This window comes from Chlorocebus sabaeus, chromosome 9, assembly GCF_047675955.1.
Source record: "Chlorocebus sabaeus isolate Y175 chromosome 9, mChlSab1.0.hap1, whole genome shotgun sequence".
In the NCBI taxonomy this organism is placed as follows: domain Eukaryota; kingdom Metazoa; phylum Chordata; class Mammalia; order Primates; family Cercopithecidae; genus Chlorocebus; species Chlorocebus sabaeus.
The window spans coordinates 54,265,844-54,283,800 of record NC_132912.1 but is presented as its reverse complement, the minus strand read 5'-3'; the positions used below and the strand labels follow the sequence as shown (position 1 = coordinate 54,283,800).

Sequence of the window (17,957 nt, the reverse complement as noted above, 5' to 3'; positions counted from 1 at the left end):
AATTATTAGGAATTGACTTAAGTGTTATATAACCACAGGTATAAGACTTTTCTCTTAAGAAATGCAGGCAACTTACTTTCAAATAGACCTTATATATATTTAATATAATAAACTTGCAAATAAGACTATCTATATTTAATATAAGTATTATATATTATACAGTAAATACGTATTACAGAAAGCGAGAAAGGGAAGGGACCATGTACAATTATGGTTAAATGCTAATTGGAAATCAATCTAGGCAGAGGGATATGGGTATTCATCTTACTGCTCTTTCACATTTTCTGTATATTTCAAATTTTAGTTTATTTATTTAACTTATTTATTTTTAAGAGACAAGGTCTCACTCTGTTGTCCAGGCTGGAGTGAAGTGATGTGATCATAGCTCACTGCAGCCTTGAACTCCTGGGTTCAAGTGATCTTCCCGCCTCAGCCTCCCAAGTAGCTGGGACTACAACCAAGCCACTATGCCCAACTACATTTTTTCCTTTCTTTTTTTTTTTTTTTTAAGATGGGGCCAGGTGCATTGGCTCACGCCTGTAATTGCAGCACTTTGGGAGGCCGAAGCAGGTGGATCACCTGAGGCCAGGAGTTCAAGCCCAGCCTGGCCAACATGATGAGATCCCATCTCTACTAAAAATACAAAAAATTAGCCAGGCATGGTGGCACTTGCCTGTAGTCCCAGCTACTCAGGAGGCTGAGGCAGGAGAATTGCTTGTGCCTGGGAGGCAGAGGCTATAGTAAGCTGAGATCGTGCCACTGCACTCCAGCCTAGGCAACAGAGCCAAGACTCTACCTCAAAAAATATTTTATAAAGATGTTATCTGGCTTTTTTTTACTGGATTGACATTTGTATGGATGGTGCAAAAGCAATGGTGGGTAAAACTGCTGGTGCCTTAGCACCAATAAAGGTAGGACTTCTGAACTGCTACATACTATGTAGCAGTCAAAAAGTAAAATGCCGGTTTCACTTAAAGCCCTTAATGAAGGAATAAAGATGGTTAATTTTATTAAATCTCTATCCCTGAATATACTAATAATCTCTGTGACAAAACAAGTATGCATAAAACACTTCTGCTGCATGTAAAGTGCAGTGGTTGTATGGAGAAAAAACCACCACTGTTTAAGTTGCAAGCCAAACTAGCTACTTTTTTCTCAAACATCATTCTTTACTGGAAAGATCGACAAACTATGCTGATTCAAACATAGGAATGTGGCAGGCATTTTCTCGAAAACAAAGAGTAAATCTGTTACCATCAGTTGTTTTCCTTTGCTTCCAACAACAACAACAACAAAAATTGAACTTTCAAGCAAAAACAAAGTTTAGAGAACTTGTATCTACCACTGTGAACTTGACAGGTTCTCAGGACTTACAAACTTTTCTGAGTTTGACAGTGGTATTTTGATACTGTATAATGAAATGTGTCATCATTTGAAAGATTTGCATAATTCATTGTAACCAGTATTTTGCAAGTGACCAGTACATGATGTTATAAAGCATGTATGGGTAAATGCCCGTTCAAAATGCAAGACAAAGCAGCAGATTTTAATGCAATGGTATGAAAGGTTACTGGCATGGTTTCAGATTCCAAGTTGCAACTAATCATCAAGAGATTCCCATTTATTGAGTTTTGGGGTAGTACTGTAGAAGAATATCCAAAATTACTCAAAAAGGTTGTTAAAATACAACTATATATATCACTGTGAAGTCATACAGTTTTCTAGAAATTCAAAGTCTCACCTAAGCACCTGGGAGTGCAAAACCATAGCACAATTACATTGAAAAGATCCCCAAATGGGCTCTTTAGGTAAAATAGGAAAAATAAGGCCATAAAAATTGAACACACTCATTTGTTACTTAAAAGCAATTCAATCTACAAGAATAAAAGGTACTGACAATCTCTAATTTTAACTTTAAATAACAGAATACTACTAACAAGCTATTTAAAGAATTTTTTTACAAAAAAAGTGAAATCAAATTATTCTCAAAACCTATGCTGGACCATATTACATTTTGGGAAGCCAAGGTAGGCAGAGAGCCTGAGCCTAGGAGTTCAAGACCAGCATGGGCAACAAAGTGAAACCACATCTCTACAAAAAATACAAAAATTAGTCAGGTATCAAAATACACGCCTGTAGTCCCAGCTATTCAGGAGTCTGAGGTGGGAGGATCACCTAAGCCCAAGGATGTCAAGGCTGCACTGAACAGTGATCACACCACTGCACTTCAGCCTGGGTAAGTGTGAGACCATCTCAAAAAAAAAAAAGAGGAGGAGGAATGAAGTTGGCCCTAACCTTATACCATACACAAAAATTAACTCAAACAGAACAAAGATCTAAACGTAAAGACCTAAAACTATAAACTATAGGAAAAAAACATAAATGAAAAGGTACGTAACACTGGATCTGGCAACAATTTCTTGGATATGACACCAGATGCACAGACAACAAAAGGATAAATTGAACATCAAAATTAAAAACTTTTTTGCATCAAAGGACAATATCAATATAGTGAAAAACAACTAATGAAATAGAAGAAAGTATCTGTAAATCCTATTACTGATAAGGATTAACATACTACTACAACTCAATAAAAACAAAAAACTCAATTATAAAATGCGCAAGGGGCCAGGCACGGTGGCTCACGCCTGGAACCCCAGCACTGTGGGACACCGAGGCAGGTGGATCACCTCAGGTCAGGAGTTAGGGACCAGCCTGACAAACATGATGAAACCCCATTATTAAAAATACAAAATTAGCCATGCATGGTGTCACATGCCTGTAATCCCAGCTACTTGGGAGGCTGAGGCAGGAAAATTGCTTGAACCCAGGAGGCGGAGGTTGCAGTGAGCCAAGATTGTGCTATTGCACTCCAGCCTGGGCAACAAGAGCGAAACTTCATCTAAAACAAAGAAGCAAAAACTGGGCAAAGGACTTAGACATTTCTTCAAAGATACAAAAGTAGCCAGTAAGCATATAAAAAACGCTCAACATCACTAGTCATTAGTGAAGTGCAAATCAAACCACTATGAGATACCACTTCACACCCATTAGGCTATTATCAAAAAACAGAAAATAGAAGTGCTGATGAGGATATGAAGAAACTAGGGCCCTCATACACTGCTGGTAGCATACATTGCTGGCAGCAATGTAAAATAGTGCAGACATCACAGAGAACAGTTTGGCAGTTCCTCAGAAAGTTACAGGCCTACCATATTGACCCAGGAAATCCACTCCTAGGTATATATCCAAAAGTACTGAAAGCAGAAACGCAAACAAATATAGCTGTGTGCCACCCTTCACAGCAGCATTATTCACAGTAGCCAAAAGGTAAAAACAATCCAAGTGTCCATCGACAGACGAATGGATAAACAAAACGTGGAAGGTGTGGGGGTGTGGTGGTGGTATGTTTGTCTCACACACAATGGAATATTATTCTTATATACATATACACACACATATATATCTCACATACAATGGAATTTTACTCAGCCATAAAAAGGAATGAAATTTTGACATACAGTAAAAGACAGATGTACCTTAGACAAATCAGGCTTAGCGAAATAAACCAGATTCATACAATGTTTGTCCTTTTGTATCTGGTTTATGATGAATATTGTGTGATTCTATTTATATAAGATACTTAGATAAAGCACATTCCTAGAGCAGAGTGGAATACTAATGACTAGGCATGGGGTTGGGGAGGAAGTTATTGGTTAATGGGTACAGAGTTTTTGTTGGATATGATAAAAAGGTTTTGGGTATAGATAATTGTGATGGTTACGTAACACTGTGAAAGTAATGCCACTGATTTATACACTTGAGAATGGTTCAAAAAATATGTATATTTTACAATTTTTAAAAAATGGTTACATCTGAAAAAAGGACTTACATATATCCTTTGAAAGACAGTTGCTATGTTTATTAGTAACTTTCAAATAAAGAATAAAGAGTTGAGCCCTCCAGTAACAAATAAATAATAAAAATCACTGATAGTGCTTTACTTACCCGTTTGGGGCCACTAAAAATCTTTCTGGTATTTTCCTTTGATTTATCTCCTTGTTTATTTATGGGTTTCTTCACACTTTCAGGCACACCAGGCAAGTCCTCTGTAAAATCCAAGTTTTCTGAAATAGTAATCAAAACTATCTAGCTTACTAATATTTCAAATTACCTACCAGAAAACCTATCAAGATTATATATATGAATCAATGAAAATGGGAAGAAAAGAATAAAGGAATCAGAGCACCACAGAGCTGACAAAATACTCCCTAGAATAAGAAGTTTCATTCTGCCATTCTCCCTTCCTGCTTGCCCCTCCCGAGAGAGAAATCATAAACCTGGTTGCTGTGCATGTGTTCTAGTCTTATTTTATGTTAAATGGAAAAACCAAATCTTTTCCCAAATAATTTTCTTACTTCCGAGAGGTCACATAACTGCTGGATATCTATGGATACTGCCACTGGAATGGTATAGTTTATACATATACAAAACACCATGCGGTATCTACCTGTAACATTTTTCAGAACTTTAAATCCACTAAATCACGTTGGCCTTCAAAGAATGCCTGCTGGCAACTACAAAAGCCACATTTAAAACACCAGAAAAGGAGGACAGTTATCCTTGGCAAGAGATTTAAAATGACCTAATACAACAAAGTTTAATGATTTGTCGGTCTTCAAACACAACTAACCAAAAAATCAGTTTATTTCCCAACTGGTTAAAAATAGGTATCTTTTTCTAAGCTAAACAAAATAGGAAAAATAGGAAGACTTTTCTGTATCCCAATGCTTAAAATTTTTTGCTGTTTCACATATGGTATGAAGACTCAAATTTCAACTTTGGGTAGATCAACCAAATGGCCTCTAATTGTCAAATGTTATTTAGCATCTACTTCAAGTTTCTCAAAGGGAGTCTAATTTCACATTTTAAATCTTTAAAAGTTTTATTACCCAAGATGTAAATTTCAGTCACAGATTTTCAATTGCAGGGGATAACTTGCTATCCAGATTAGAATAAAAGCTTATAAGTAAACTGCAGCAGGACAAGGGCACTGGTACTGTACAGTAGTATTTATCATTCTACTGAGGAAGCAAATGCCTAGCTGTTCTGCCCAGCCAGATCTTAAGTGACTATAGTAATTACGGCTGCGGCAAACTTCCATTCTCCAGAAAAGATTCAAAGACGACACTGGATGTATTTCTTTCTTCTTTTTTTTCGGGGGAGGTAGGGGTGAGCCCCTAGGGGTACTCCTGTGTATGTCTAGTTTTGAAGAATAAATTAAGCAAAACTATTTTTAGGCCAAATAAAGCAAAATGATAGGTAATCTCAAGAATGACTTATACTCTATAAGAGAATCTGTATTTTAAAATACTATTGTAATTCTAATTTACCATAATGACACTTCTGTGGCCCTACCAGGAAAAAAGCTTTATTTAATATGTAAAGCAATCCAGAAAAACTATATTTGGTTAAGAAACCATGTATCCCAGAAGCTTTCATAAATTCTTCCTCACTAGACAGTCAATCCACCTCACAAAGCCCTTGTCAGGTAATGACTTAATTATAGCAGAGCTAACCTACTTCATTTGTTTGTCTCTCACAGTTGAGACTGAACTCCTTGAGGACCTTTAGTCATTATCGGGTCTACAATCTCCACACAAATTAAATTTCCACAGTTAAGAGTGAATGCATAGTTACCTGGTACTTTTCAATTTTATTGAACCAACTTAAGATGGTTTGAGAGTGTTTTGAATGTTTATTAGTTTTCAGCCAACCACAAAGAGTTTTTTAATTCTAATCTTCTGGTATTTCCCTCATTATAACCATTTGTTATCAGTATAGTTCCAAAGGTCCAAAATCTAATCTATGTCTTCACTGCATTTGCATTAGTCAAGTGGAAACATCACGATGTTTGGTGTCCCTGCCCCATATACATACATGCTTTAAAATTCTCAAGTGCTAAAGCTTAAATTAACACTCAAAGTATGAAGACTCTCCAATCTACAAATTGGTTCCTTAAAACTTGGGACCTGATCATTAACACTTAAAATGCTGTACCTTTAGATAGTTCTAAATAGGTACTTTTAATAAATATAACAAGTTAAAATTGAATATCTAGGAAGAAACTATGCAGGTGTTGATTTAAGCCTGAAAAACACATTTAAAGTAGTCCCCCCGCCATCAATAGGGGATACATGCCAGTTCCTAGTGGATGCCTGAAACCATGGATAGTACACCAAAACCTGTATATACTATGTTTTTGCATATACATACCTATGATAAAGTTTAATTTATAAATCAAGCACAGTAAGAGATTAGTAATGACTAAGAATAAAACAGAATAACAATACGCTTAATAAAAGTTATGTGAATGGGGTCTTTATCTTATCATACTGTACTCACCTCTTTTCAGAAATGTGGTTGACCTTGGGTAACTGAAACCATAGAAAGTGAAACTGCAGGTAAGGGGGGGACTACTGTACTTACTATATATTTTTTTTAAATTCTTACCTGCATTGTTAGTACCAGACTGACTGTCCTGGGAATTATCATTGCTTTCTGGGGGAGGCTGCAAGGAGGGTGATGGAGCTGTTTTAGTTCTTTTTTTGCTTGTCTTTCTTTCCACTTGACAGTCATCATCTTCATCATCTTCGCTTTCACTGAGATCATCAAAGCCAAAATACTTAATTTTGTAATTAGAACTTCCAGAACCCCCTTCATCACCTCCTGTCTCATGATCTTCAAAACCAAAAAATTCAAGTTTAACATCCTTTTTGGATTTAGTATTACTAGGTCGAAATCTAGTAGTGGTCTTAGAAGTTGCAATGTCTGCCTTTTTTCTGAGACGACCAGCTTCTCCCAAATCTGCAGGAGTGGATGCAGTGAACTCATCCATGCTGCGTTCCATAGTATCCTGTATGGTAACATTACAAACTGACAAGCAAGATGGATGTAAAACAGTGTAATCTCTAGTCCGTCCAACTGTCCCTCTAAAACTGGTCCCACAACTTACACCGCCTTTCTTTGCCTGATTCAGGCCATCTTTACTCGATTCACTGTTTGCTTTGGCTAAGGCCTGACTGGTGCCATCCATCAGCTTATCAAAATTTGACGCTCCTTGGGAGGATTTCGCTTTATTGGCCCTACAGTACGTCCTACAGTTGGTTGGCCTAAGAACACTTTGTACAATATCTTCCTCAATGGCTTCATTCAGATTTTCCAATCGATTTTTAAAATCGTCATCCTTCATCTCCAAAAGGGGATCACTATCCAAACTTAAAATACAGTCTTCTGATCTGATATCTTCAAAATCATTATCCCATTCATACAAACCAGTTCTTACAGATCCCTTGATTGGGGATATTTCTGATGGTGATTCTGGCCTCTTCCCAAACTGGGAGTTCCAAGTATCGTTTGTTTCCTTGATTTCAGAAGCCACTGTAGTTTCTGCATTGGGTTTCTTAGTACTGTCGTCAGCATTTTTGTGAATATGGTGACTATTCTTCTCACGTTCTTCATGAAAATTCTCCACTTTATCTGTAAAAATAAGTCAAAGGATAAAAACATGAGTGGTATCAATATAAAAGTTAATAAACAACAGACATGCGGTTAATCAATAGTATATGATCAATCTCAAAAGAACTGCAAACAATTTTAGGTTGTGAAGAAATTAACGTTTACATATCAGACATTTTCTCTCCTATCTTTTCAGTATATAGCTCTCATGTCTTCTATGGACCTTTCCTCAGGCAATCAAGTCCCTTAAAATTATCAACTCACAAGAATTTTGAGCAGGGTTAAGCAACAGAATCCATTCAGAATGACATGCAAATGACTCAGTCAAACCTTCTTAGGCGTATTAAGGGCTTTTCAAATAAAGATGCTTAAATTAAAAATTATTCAGTAAAATCTAAACCAACCGAAAAACCTTCTACCAATGTTTTCATTTATTTGGGATAGGGCTGCCCATAAGGTATGCTAGTTCTATCTAGAAGCCTGCCCATAGGATCAGGTTTCTCTAGCTATTTCTGTTCTTTCTTCTAATCCTAAAAGCCATATAACCTCAAGGAATTTTTAGCAGTAGTTCTGGTGTGTTAGTTAAATGGCTAATAGTGGCTATTTATGCGTATCAGCCAGTAACAAATCCTTGGCCTGCCTATTCATCTTATATGTGGAGAATTCATTTTTGTTGCCTTCAATTTTTACTATCAGAACATTTTTATAACCTTTCCAAATGAGATACAAATATGATTCCAACTGGTATTATTATTAATTCCCTCAACACTTGTAGAAAAACACTGGCAAAAAGTATACTCTATGACAAACAATAAAATTACTTCTACAAAATATATCTATATTTAAGAAAATCTATTTACAAATCTCAATTAGTATCATCAAATACAGGTGAGAGGGATGCTTTACATGGACAGATTCACTATAAAATGTTTAATGCTACCCAATAGGTTTTCCTCCCCTCAAGACAGGATCTCACTCTGTTACCCACACTGGAATACAGTGGTGTGATCACGGCTCACTGCAGCTTCAGAGCCGAGCACAGTGGCTCATGCCAGTAAATCTCAGCACTGTTGGAGGCTGAGGCAGGAAGATCACTTGAGCGCAGGAGTTCCAGACCAGCCTGGAAAATTTAGCGAAACCCTGTCTCTTCAAAAAAATCAAAAATTAGCCTGGCGTGGTGAGGCATGCCTAGTCCCAGCCACTCAGGAGGCTGAGGTGGGAGAATTACCGAGTAGGAGGTCAAGGCTGCAGTGTGCCATAATCAGGCCACTATAGATTGCATTCCAACCTGGGTGACAAGCAAGACTGTCTCAAAAAAAAAATTTGAGCAGCTGTCACCAACGTAATTATAATGACATCAAGAATACACACATGAAAAATGCTTATCATGAGTTGCTAGGGAAACACAAAAGGTAAACTCCTTAATATACTAAGAATCCTTACATATCAGTAAATCCAATGTCCCAGTACAAAATAGAGCTAGGGGCCAGGCACAATGGCTCAGGCCTGTAATCCTGGCTCTTTGGGAGGCCGAGGTGGGCAGATCACTTGAGACCAGAAGTTCGAGATCAGCGTGGCCAACATGGCGAAACCCTGTCTCCACTAAAAAGACAAAAAAAAAAATAGCTAGGCGTGGTGGCACCTGCCACCCACTCCCAAGTCCTAGCTACTTGGGAGGCTGAGGCACAAGAATTGTTTGAACCCAGGAAGCAGAGGAGGTTCCAGCGAGCTGAGATAGAACCACTGCACTCCAGCCTGGGCAACAAGGCAAGACTCTGCCTCAAAAATAAATAAATCAGAAGCTAGGAACACAAAGAAGCAATTCATTAAAATATATATAATGAATTAGATAACTTATGAAGGATACTCAATTTCACTCACAAAACTCAAAACAAAGCTGAACTATATTTATATAAGCCCTCAGTATACGCCTGGTACTATTCTAAATACTTCCCATTAATTTATCTCAAAGCAACCATCAGGTAGGTACTACTGCCATATTCATAATCCTTTTCCCACAATTCCAACATCCAAAAAGCTCTAAAAAGTAAAAAGTTTTCTCACAACACACTTGGAAGCAAAACCCGACCCCAACCAAAGGGAGGCTGTTTATAGTATTTACCCTACTTAGGGAAGGTATTTTCTCCTCTGAAGAAACACTACATTTGAATAGAGAACACCACCTCAGATCCTGATAGAGGAGTTAATATAAACTTTCCAAGATCCAAAATAATTCTAAATTCTAAGACACATCTGGCTGGCCCCAACGATTTCAGATAACAAAATGTGAACCTCTATCTCATTCCACAGATAAAGAACAATGGGCTTACATTACTAGTTGTTGATTACATGGCTATTAAGTGGTATTTACTCTCTGAAAAATAAGGCAACTTATTAAAAAAAATTGGAAGCAACTTGAAAGTCTGACATTAATAAGGAATTGGCTAAGTAATGTATAGCACATACAGAAATTGACAACATGCAACAGTATTTTCTCAAAGGGTGGGGGAGGGCCAAAAAGAAAACTGATATGGTATTATCCCCAAGATATTACATGAGAAAGAGTAAGGTACAAAACAGCAGCAAATCATCATTTTGTGGATTTTAATTTTGTGGATTAAAAAAAGCAGGCACACATGTACATACAGATATGCGGAACTGCCTGTATTGCTCGTATATACACAAAACATATCAGAAAGGTTAAAACAAATAACAATGAATGGTTGTTCCAGAGAAAACTAAGGTCGCTAAGGAAATGTGCTAGGAGGGAAGTTGTTAACCAACACCATATTGAACCATGTGCAAATAAAAGGTATTTTTGTGTGTTTTTGGGTTTTTTGTTTGTTTGTTTTGCAGCGGAGTCTCACTCTGTCTCCCAGGCTGGAGTGCAGTGGCACGATCTCTGCTCACTGCAACCTCTACCTCCCAGGTTCAAGCTGCCTCAGTCTCCCAAGTAGCTGGGATTACAGGCACCCTCCACCATGCCCAGCTAATTTTTGTATTTTCAGTAGAGACGGGGTTTCACCACATGGGCCAGGCTGGTCTCAAACTCCTGACCTCAGACAATCCACCCACCTCAGCCTCCCAAACTGCTAGGATTACAGGCATGAGAAACCGAGCCCAGCCATAAACTGTTTTAAAAATAAAAGTAGGGCAGGGGCTGGGCGTGGTGGCTCACGCAGTAATTCCGAAGGCATGAGAATTGCTTGAACCTGGGAGGCAGAGGTTGTCGTGAGCCGAGATCACGCCAGTGCACTCCAGCCTGGACAACAGAGCGAGACTCCATCTCAAAGATAAATAAATATAAGCCCTTTCAATGCCACTTAAGAAATATCTCCTACCCTTATATTCAGACATGGGACATAATGGTCAAAGACATATTCGTGTGTAATTTATAGCACATACAGAAACTGACAACATGCAACAGTATTTTTTCAAAGGGTAGGGAGAGGGCCAAAAAGAAAACTGATATGGTATTATCCCTCAGATATTACATGAGAAAGTGTAAGGTACAAAACAGCAGTAAATTATCATTTTGTGGATTTTAATTTTGTGGCTTAAAATACACAGGCACACATGTACACAAAGATATATGGAACTGCCTGTATTGCTTGTATGTGCACAAAACATATCAGCAAGGTTAAAGCAAATAACAATGAATGGTCGTTCCAGAGAAAACTGAAGTGGCATTTATGTGTAATACTGTATAGCATTTATATGTATATAATACACATGTATTAATACACTACACATGTATTAATATATTAATGTAATTATACATGTGTATTATACTAATATATTAATATATTAATATACATGTGTAATACTGTGTAGCATTTATGTGTATATAATAATATTGTGTAGCACTATGTGTAATAGCAAAACACTAGAAACAGCCAAACTATCTGTAAGACACCAGTTATAGTACTATGGAAACTATAGTTATAGTACTATGGAAACTACAATGGAAACTAAAACCAGTTATAGTACTATGGAAACTACAATGGAAAACTATGAAACTGCTTTAAAAAAACCAAGGCAGATCTATAAATATCAGTAAGATTGCAACAATGTATAAATAAATCTATAATAATCTATATCAGATTATAATTAAAATAAGATTATAAGTTTAATTATAATCTTATTAATATTTATAGATCTGCCTTATGCTACAATAAACATCTTAAAAGATTAAGTGTTTTTAAAGGCATAATACACTAAATATATATATGCATATATGCTCCCATTTGTGTGTGTTTTTAAGAACACAAATATAGACACGCATGCTGTGCCTACTAAAGACTGTGTAACAGACTGTTAACAGCACTGGTTCAGTGGAAGGGAATTCACTTTTCACTGTTAATATGGTCATGTGGCTGATCACCAGAGGCACCTGAAAGGCCACAGGAAAAACACGGCACATCTTCCTAAGTGAGCAAATCTTTACTCAAAGATTTGAAAGATAAAAATTATTTTTTAAAACAGTTAAGGCCAGGCGCTGTGGCTCACACCTGTAATCCCAGCACTTTGGGAGGCCAAGGCGGGCGGATCACTTGAGGTCAGTAGTTTGAGACCAGCCTGGCCAACATGCTGAAACCTCGTGTCTACTAAAAATACAAAAATTAGCCATGAGTGGTGCTGCACAATCCCAGCTACTCAGGAGGCTGAGGCTGGTTGAATCACTTCAACTCAGGAGGCAGAGGTTGCAGTGAGCCAAGATCCGCCACTGCATTCCAGCCTGAGCAACAAAGTGAGACTCCGTCTTGGGGAAAAACAAAAAACAAAAAAACGGTAAAGCGTTACAATTGGTAATCCAAAACATTTTATATTTTATAAGGCATACCTATAAAATACAAAATTTACATGCAATTTTAAAGATAAAACACTAAAAACAATTTCAAAAGTACTACTCAGCTTGGCCCACCACACAGAACAGTCCAGGTTATTGCAACTTTCCCTTAACTCCCACTAACACAGCCTGTGGAAAGCCTATACAAGGGCTTTCCAAATATAGGTACAATGGCGTTTTAAGGAAATTCACTTCTAAATCCCCAACCTCCAGGTGTATACTGTTCCAAAAACTGATTTGCCAACCCACCTGGCATTAACCAATCACTCTTCTCCCACATTACAAGTATTAATAACAGTGTATCGCTCACCTATCCCTAATCTTATACGGTATATTTCTCCAACTCTTGACATGAACTATAAAGAAATAATGTGATAGATTGTTGATAACGTGATAGACTGTTGGTTTCTGTACTTCATAGTTAAGTAAAACTTTCATGTGTGGGTAACAAATCCTTTTCATGTCAGGTAGTTTCCGAAATTAATTGCATTTCACAGAATTGAAAAGACCTAACAAACTGATTCATTATTACAATGAATTTCTATGATTACCACATGCTTTGTGGCATGCAAGAATTCAAATAATAGAATCTGCTATAACAAAATTCTTACCATTCTTATCTTTATTTTATGAATATATGGCTTCTCAACATTTACACATATTAAAAAATTGAAATAGGATGCCAGGTGCGGGGGCTCACGCCTGTAATCCCAGCATTTTGGGAAGCAGAGGCGGGCGATCACAAGGTCAGGAGATCAAGACCATCTCGGCTAACACGGTGAAGCCCCATCTCTACTAAAAAATACAAAAAATTAGCCGGGTGTGGTAGCACCTATCTGTAGTCCAAGCTACTTGGGAGGCTGAGGCAGGAGAATCGCTTGAACCTGGGAGGCAGAGGTTGCAGTGAGCCCGGGCAACACAGCGAGACTCACCCTCAAAAACAAAAAAAAATTTGAAATAGAAATAATAGGGACATAGTAGTACGTGCTTGTAGTCCCACCTAGAGCTACCCAGGATACTGCGGCCAGCAGTTCATTTGAGGCTGCTGTGTTATGATCACACCTGTGAGTAGCCACACACTCCAGCCTGAGCAACACAGCGAGGCTCCATCTCAACAACAACAAACAACAAAAAATAGGAATAAAATTGATGCCAAAAAACTTTTTTGTCCAAAACCTTTATATACTTTAGCAATAACACTCATTCATATATATATAAACTAACTGAAAAAAGCCCACTCATCTCTTAAAAAGATACATTTCCAGTAAATTTTATCTTTAATATATACAGCATTCAAGTTTGATAAATTACAGCATTTAAGTTTGATCAAATATTCTGCTAACAGAGAGAGAGCATTTGATTAAAAAAAAAAGTAACCACTGGTAACTGTGATCATGATGTAGTACAGAATCATTTTTAAAACAGTTTACAGCATTACAGTCACATAAAATTCCTAAAAGCTGTGGAGTTTTTGTTTTTTGTTTTTTGGTTTTTTTTGTAGAGACAGGGTCTCCCTATGTTGCCAAGGCTGGTCTCAAACTCCTAGACTTGGGTGATCCTCCCATCTCAGCCTCCCAAAGTACTGTGATTACAAGCTTCAGCCACAGCGTCCAACTTTTTTTTTTTTTTTTTTTTTTTTTTGGAGACAGAGTCTTGCTCTGTCAATGAGGCAGTGGCACAGTCTCCACCTCCCACGTTCAAGTGATTCTCCTGTCTCAACCTCCTGAGTAGCTGGGACTACAGGCGCAAGTCACCATTCCCAGCTAATTTTTTTATTTTTAGCAGAGACGGGGTTTCAACATGTTGACGAGGCTGGTCTCAAACTCCTTACCTCAAGTGATCTGCCTACCTCAGCCTCCCAAAGTGCTAGGATTACAGGCATGAGCCACCAGGCCCGACTGCAGCTCTTAAAAATTTGAATTTAGGCCAGGTGTGGTGGCTCATGCCTGTAATCCTCTCCCATTTTGGGAGGCTGAGGCGGGTGGATCACGAGGTCAGGAGATCAAGACCGTCCTAGCAAACACGGTGAAACCCTGTCTCTATTAAAAATACAAAAAAATTAGCCAGGTGTGGTGGTGGGCGCCTGTGGTCCCAGCTACCCAGGAGGCTGAGGCAGGAGAATGGCATGAACCCGGGAGGCGGAGCTTGCAGTGAGCCGAGATCACGCCACTGCACTCGAGCCTGGGCGACAGAGTGAGACTCCGTCTCAAAAAAAGAAAAATAAATAAATAAATAATTTGAATTTAAATGCATATACATATTTTGTACCAAGAATTATGAAAAAGATGACCACTAAAAGACTAAACATAAATACCATAATCATTAGGATAAAATTCTGAAGGGGAAGTAGGATAGAAATACAATTTCAAAAAGAACAAGGAACACTATATTCTAGCTATTAAAGAGCATGTTCTTGTATTTTTAAAAACATACAAAAGTGAACAGTTTCTGGGGCATAATGGGAACTTGTAAGAAAGAAAAATTATTAAAGAAAAATTTTTAAAAAGAGAACGAACAGCAGGTAATTATGGTATTTGCAAGCAAGAAAATAATTATGGGCCAGAAGCAGTGGTTCACGACAGGAATCCCAACACTTTGGGAGGCCAAGGTGTGAGGACTGCTTGAGCTCAGGAGTTCGAGACCTCGTCTCTACTAAAATCAAAAAAATTAGCTGACTGTGATGGTGCACATCTGTGGTCCCAGCTTCTCAGGAGGTTGAGGCAGGATTACCTGTGCCCAGAAGATTGAGGCTGCAGAGAAATATGATTGCATTACTGCACTCCAGCCTGGGCGACAGAGTGAGACCCTGTCTCCAAAAAAAAAAAAAAAAAAAAAAAAAAAAACTTTGAGGGTGAGGCATGGAAGAGCTTCTAGAGTGGCTGGCACAATTCTATTTCTTAACCTAGGTAATGGTTACAGGAGTGTTCCTCTTCTAATAATTAAGCTAGACCTCTTTTGTGTGGTTTTCTGTATGTTTTATTTTACAACTTGAAAAAGTTAAAGAAAATCTCTATGACACCTAAACTGCATGTTATATTTTAAAATGTCAATATTGGCCACGTGTGGTGGCTCACGCCTATAATCCCAGCACTTGGGGGGAGCAAAGCAGGGGGATCACTTGCATCCAGGAGTCAGAGACCAGCCTAGATAACAGAGTAAGACTGTCTCTACAAAAAAAAATATTGAAAAGCAGCCGGGCGTGGTGGCACGTTCCTATAGTCCTAGCTACTCAGGAAGTGGAGGCAGTAGGATCGCTTAAGCCCAGGAGTTTAAGGTTGCAGTGAGCAATGATCACACCACTGCACTCCAGACTGGGCAACAGAGAAAGACCTTGCTTCTAAAAAAAAAATTAAAAGGATACCTGGGGTTCATCCTTTCTACCACTTCCTTGCCCTACACTTGACTAAGGGTGCCTCTTCTCCTGCAGCCCTCCCTGCTATTTCAGGGCAGGATAGTTTGGGGACACTGATATGCTGACTCTCCAGAGTCTCTTTATAAAATGATTACTCCTCCACCCTGTTATATAAAAGCCCCTTCTTGGCTTCTTTGATTTTCCTGTGTAAGACTAAACAAATAATAATAATAATAAAAAGACAACAAAAATAAGGAAAGATTTAAGAAAAAAAAACAAGTAGTGGCCGGGTACGGTGGCTCACACCTGTAATCCCAGCACTTTGGGAGGCCGAGGCGGGTGGATCACCTGAGGTCAGGAGTTCAAGACCACCCTAACCAAACTAGTGAAACTCGGTCTCTACTAAAAATACATGAATTAGGCAGGTGTGGTGACAGGCGCCTGTAATCCCAGCTACTCGGAAGGATGAGGCAGGAGAATCATTTGAACCCAAGAGGCAGAGGTTGCAGTGAGCCAAGATTGCACCACTGCACTCCAGCCTGGGCAACAACGAGACTCAGCCTCAAAAAATAAATAAATAAATAAACTAAAGCCCCTTCTTTTGAGGCTTGTGCTAGTTACCCTCCAATCTTCCTAATACCTGTCATCTAACAACCTCTTATTCAACCTCTTATTCACTGTTCATGTATTTAAGGATTTTACACCATATTTATAATCTACTCCATCCCAATTTTGCTATCACACTGAATTCCACCAAATTCCAACCCTCTGACTTCCCAGTTCCTTAAACTATCTCATCATCAACAATCTCCTGCATTCCATCTCAGCCACCACTTTCATCCAGAAGCTTGCTGTACATCCTAAAATGCTTTACTTCTTAAACATTAAAATCAGATAGCCCACTTTTTTTTTTTATCATAACCTACCAACCATCCAACTTGCTTGTGCCAGTACTCCCATTTTTCATTTTTACTTAAGCAGATTCTCAGTATACTAACCTTTTTCTCCCCTTTCTCCTATTCATTAGCCCTGTCCAGGCACTCAGCATTTTAAATTCCACAGTCTAATCTTCTCAATCACTCTCTGGGCAATAATATCCTAAATTCCCTTGCTTCTCTCTCTTCATTCCACATGCTGACTGACAGAATGTCTATTGAGGACAATTCTAATAACCCTATCCAATATTCTGTATTCTGTCCAGGTTCCAGGTAATGGGGCCTACTAAAGGAGGGGGAAAAAACATACTCACACACTAGGTAGATTAGTGACCATGTGTTTTCAGTTACACCAACTTCAACTAAGGCCTCAGTAATGTCCAGGAATTCCACTTTGTCTCTAGACAGCTCACTCTCCCACTTTAAGTAACATCTATCTGAACTCTTTCCAGCTCCCTTAAACCCCCCAAGTTACCCTGCACACCCAGGCTGGAGTGCAATGGTGCGGTCTCGGCTCACTGCAACCCCCGCCTCTTGGGTTCAAGTGATTCTCCTACCTCAGCCTCCAGAGTAGCTGGGAATACAGGCGCCCGGACCATGCCTGGCTAATTTTTGTATTTTTAGTAGAGACGGGGTTTCACCATGTTGGCCAGGCTGGTCTCGAACTGCTGACCTCGTGATCTGCTCACCTCGGCCTCCCAAAGGGATGGGATTACTTTTTTTTTTTATGGAGACAGAGTCTCGTTCTGTCACCTAGGCTGGAGTGCAGGGGCGTGATCTTGGCTCACAGCAACCTCTGCCTACTGGGTTCAAGTGATTCTCCTGCCTCAGCCTCCTGAGCAGCTGGGATTATAGGCGCACACCACCACGCCTGGCTAATTTTTGTATTTTTAGTAGAGATGGAGTTTCACCATGTTGGTCAGACTGGTTTCGAACTCCTGACCTCCTGACCCACCTGCCTTGACCACCCAAAGTGCTGGGATTACAGGCGTAGCCACCGTGCCTGGCTATCTGGCTTCAGGTTCTAAAAGCATAGAATACTTAGGGAAAATGCTCTGAAAAGCACAATGTATTATATAAAAGTGTCGTCATCATGTTAGTTCTTTATCATGACCAGCAGAAGTCAATAACTCTAAAGTACAGAGGCTATGTTTATAAATTTCATATTTTACCCCACAGCTGGTATTCAAACTGGATCTGAGAAGAAATTTGTTAAGTGGTCTCCCATGCTTTTGTTAATACACAAACCTTGAGAATAATACTCTTTTTACTCAGAATATCTGAGTAAGAAACAAAAGTTCTG

At 38.7% G+C, this 17,957-nt stretch overlaps 1 protein-coding gene across 2 annotated transcripts in view; it reads right to left on the bottom strand.

Moving 5' to 3' along the window:
• WAPL (WAPL cohesin release factor) overlaps window positions 1-17,957 on the bottom strand; it is an 85,632-nt gene that overhangs the window by 56,321 nt on the left and 11,354 nt on the right. The window contains exons 3-4 of one of the 2 annotated variants that reach the window (XM_007962716.3): window positions 6,514-7,539; window positions 4,009-4,109 (exon numbers count right to left, since the gene is read on the bottom strand). In XM_007962716.3, coding sequence (XP_007960907.2) covers window positions 4,009-4,109; window positions 6,514-7,539 — 1,127 coding nt within the window. Of the gene's footprint in view, window positions 1-4,008; window positions 4,128-6,513; window positions 7,540-17,957 lie in introns of both variants that reach the window. The other variant, XM_007962715.3, reaches the window with a different exon arrangement.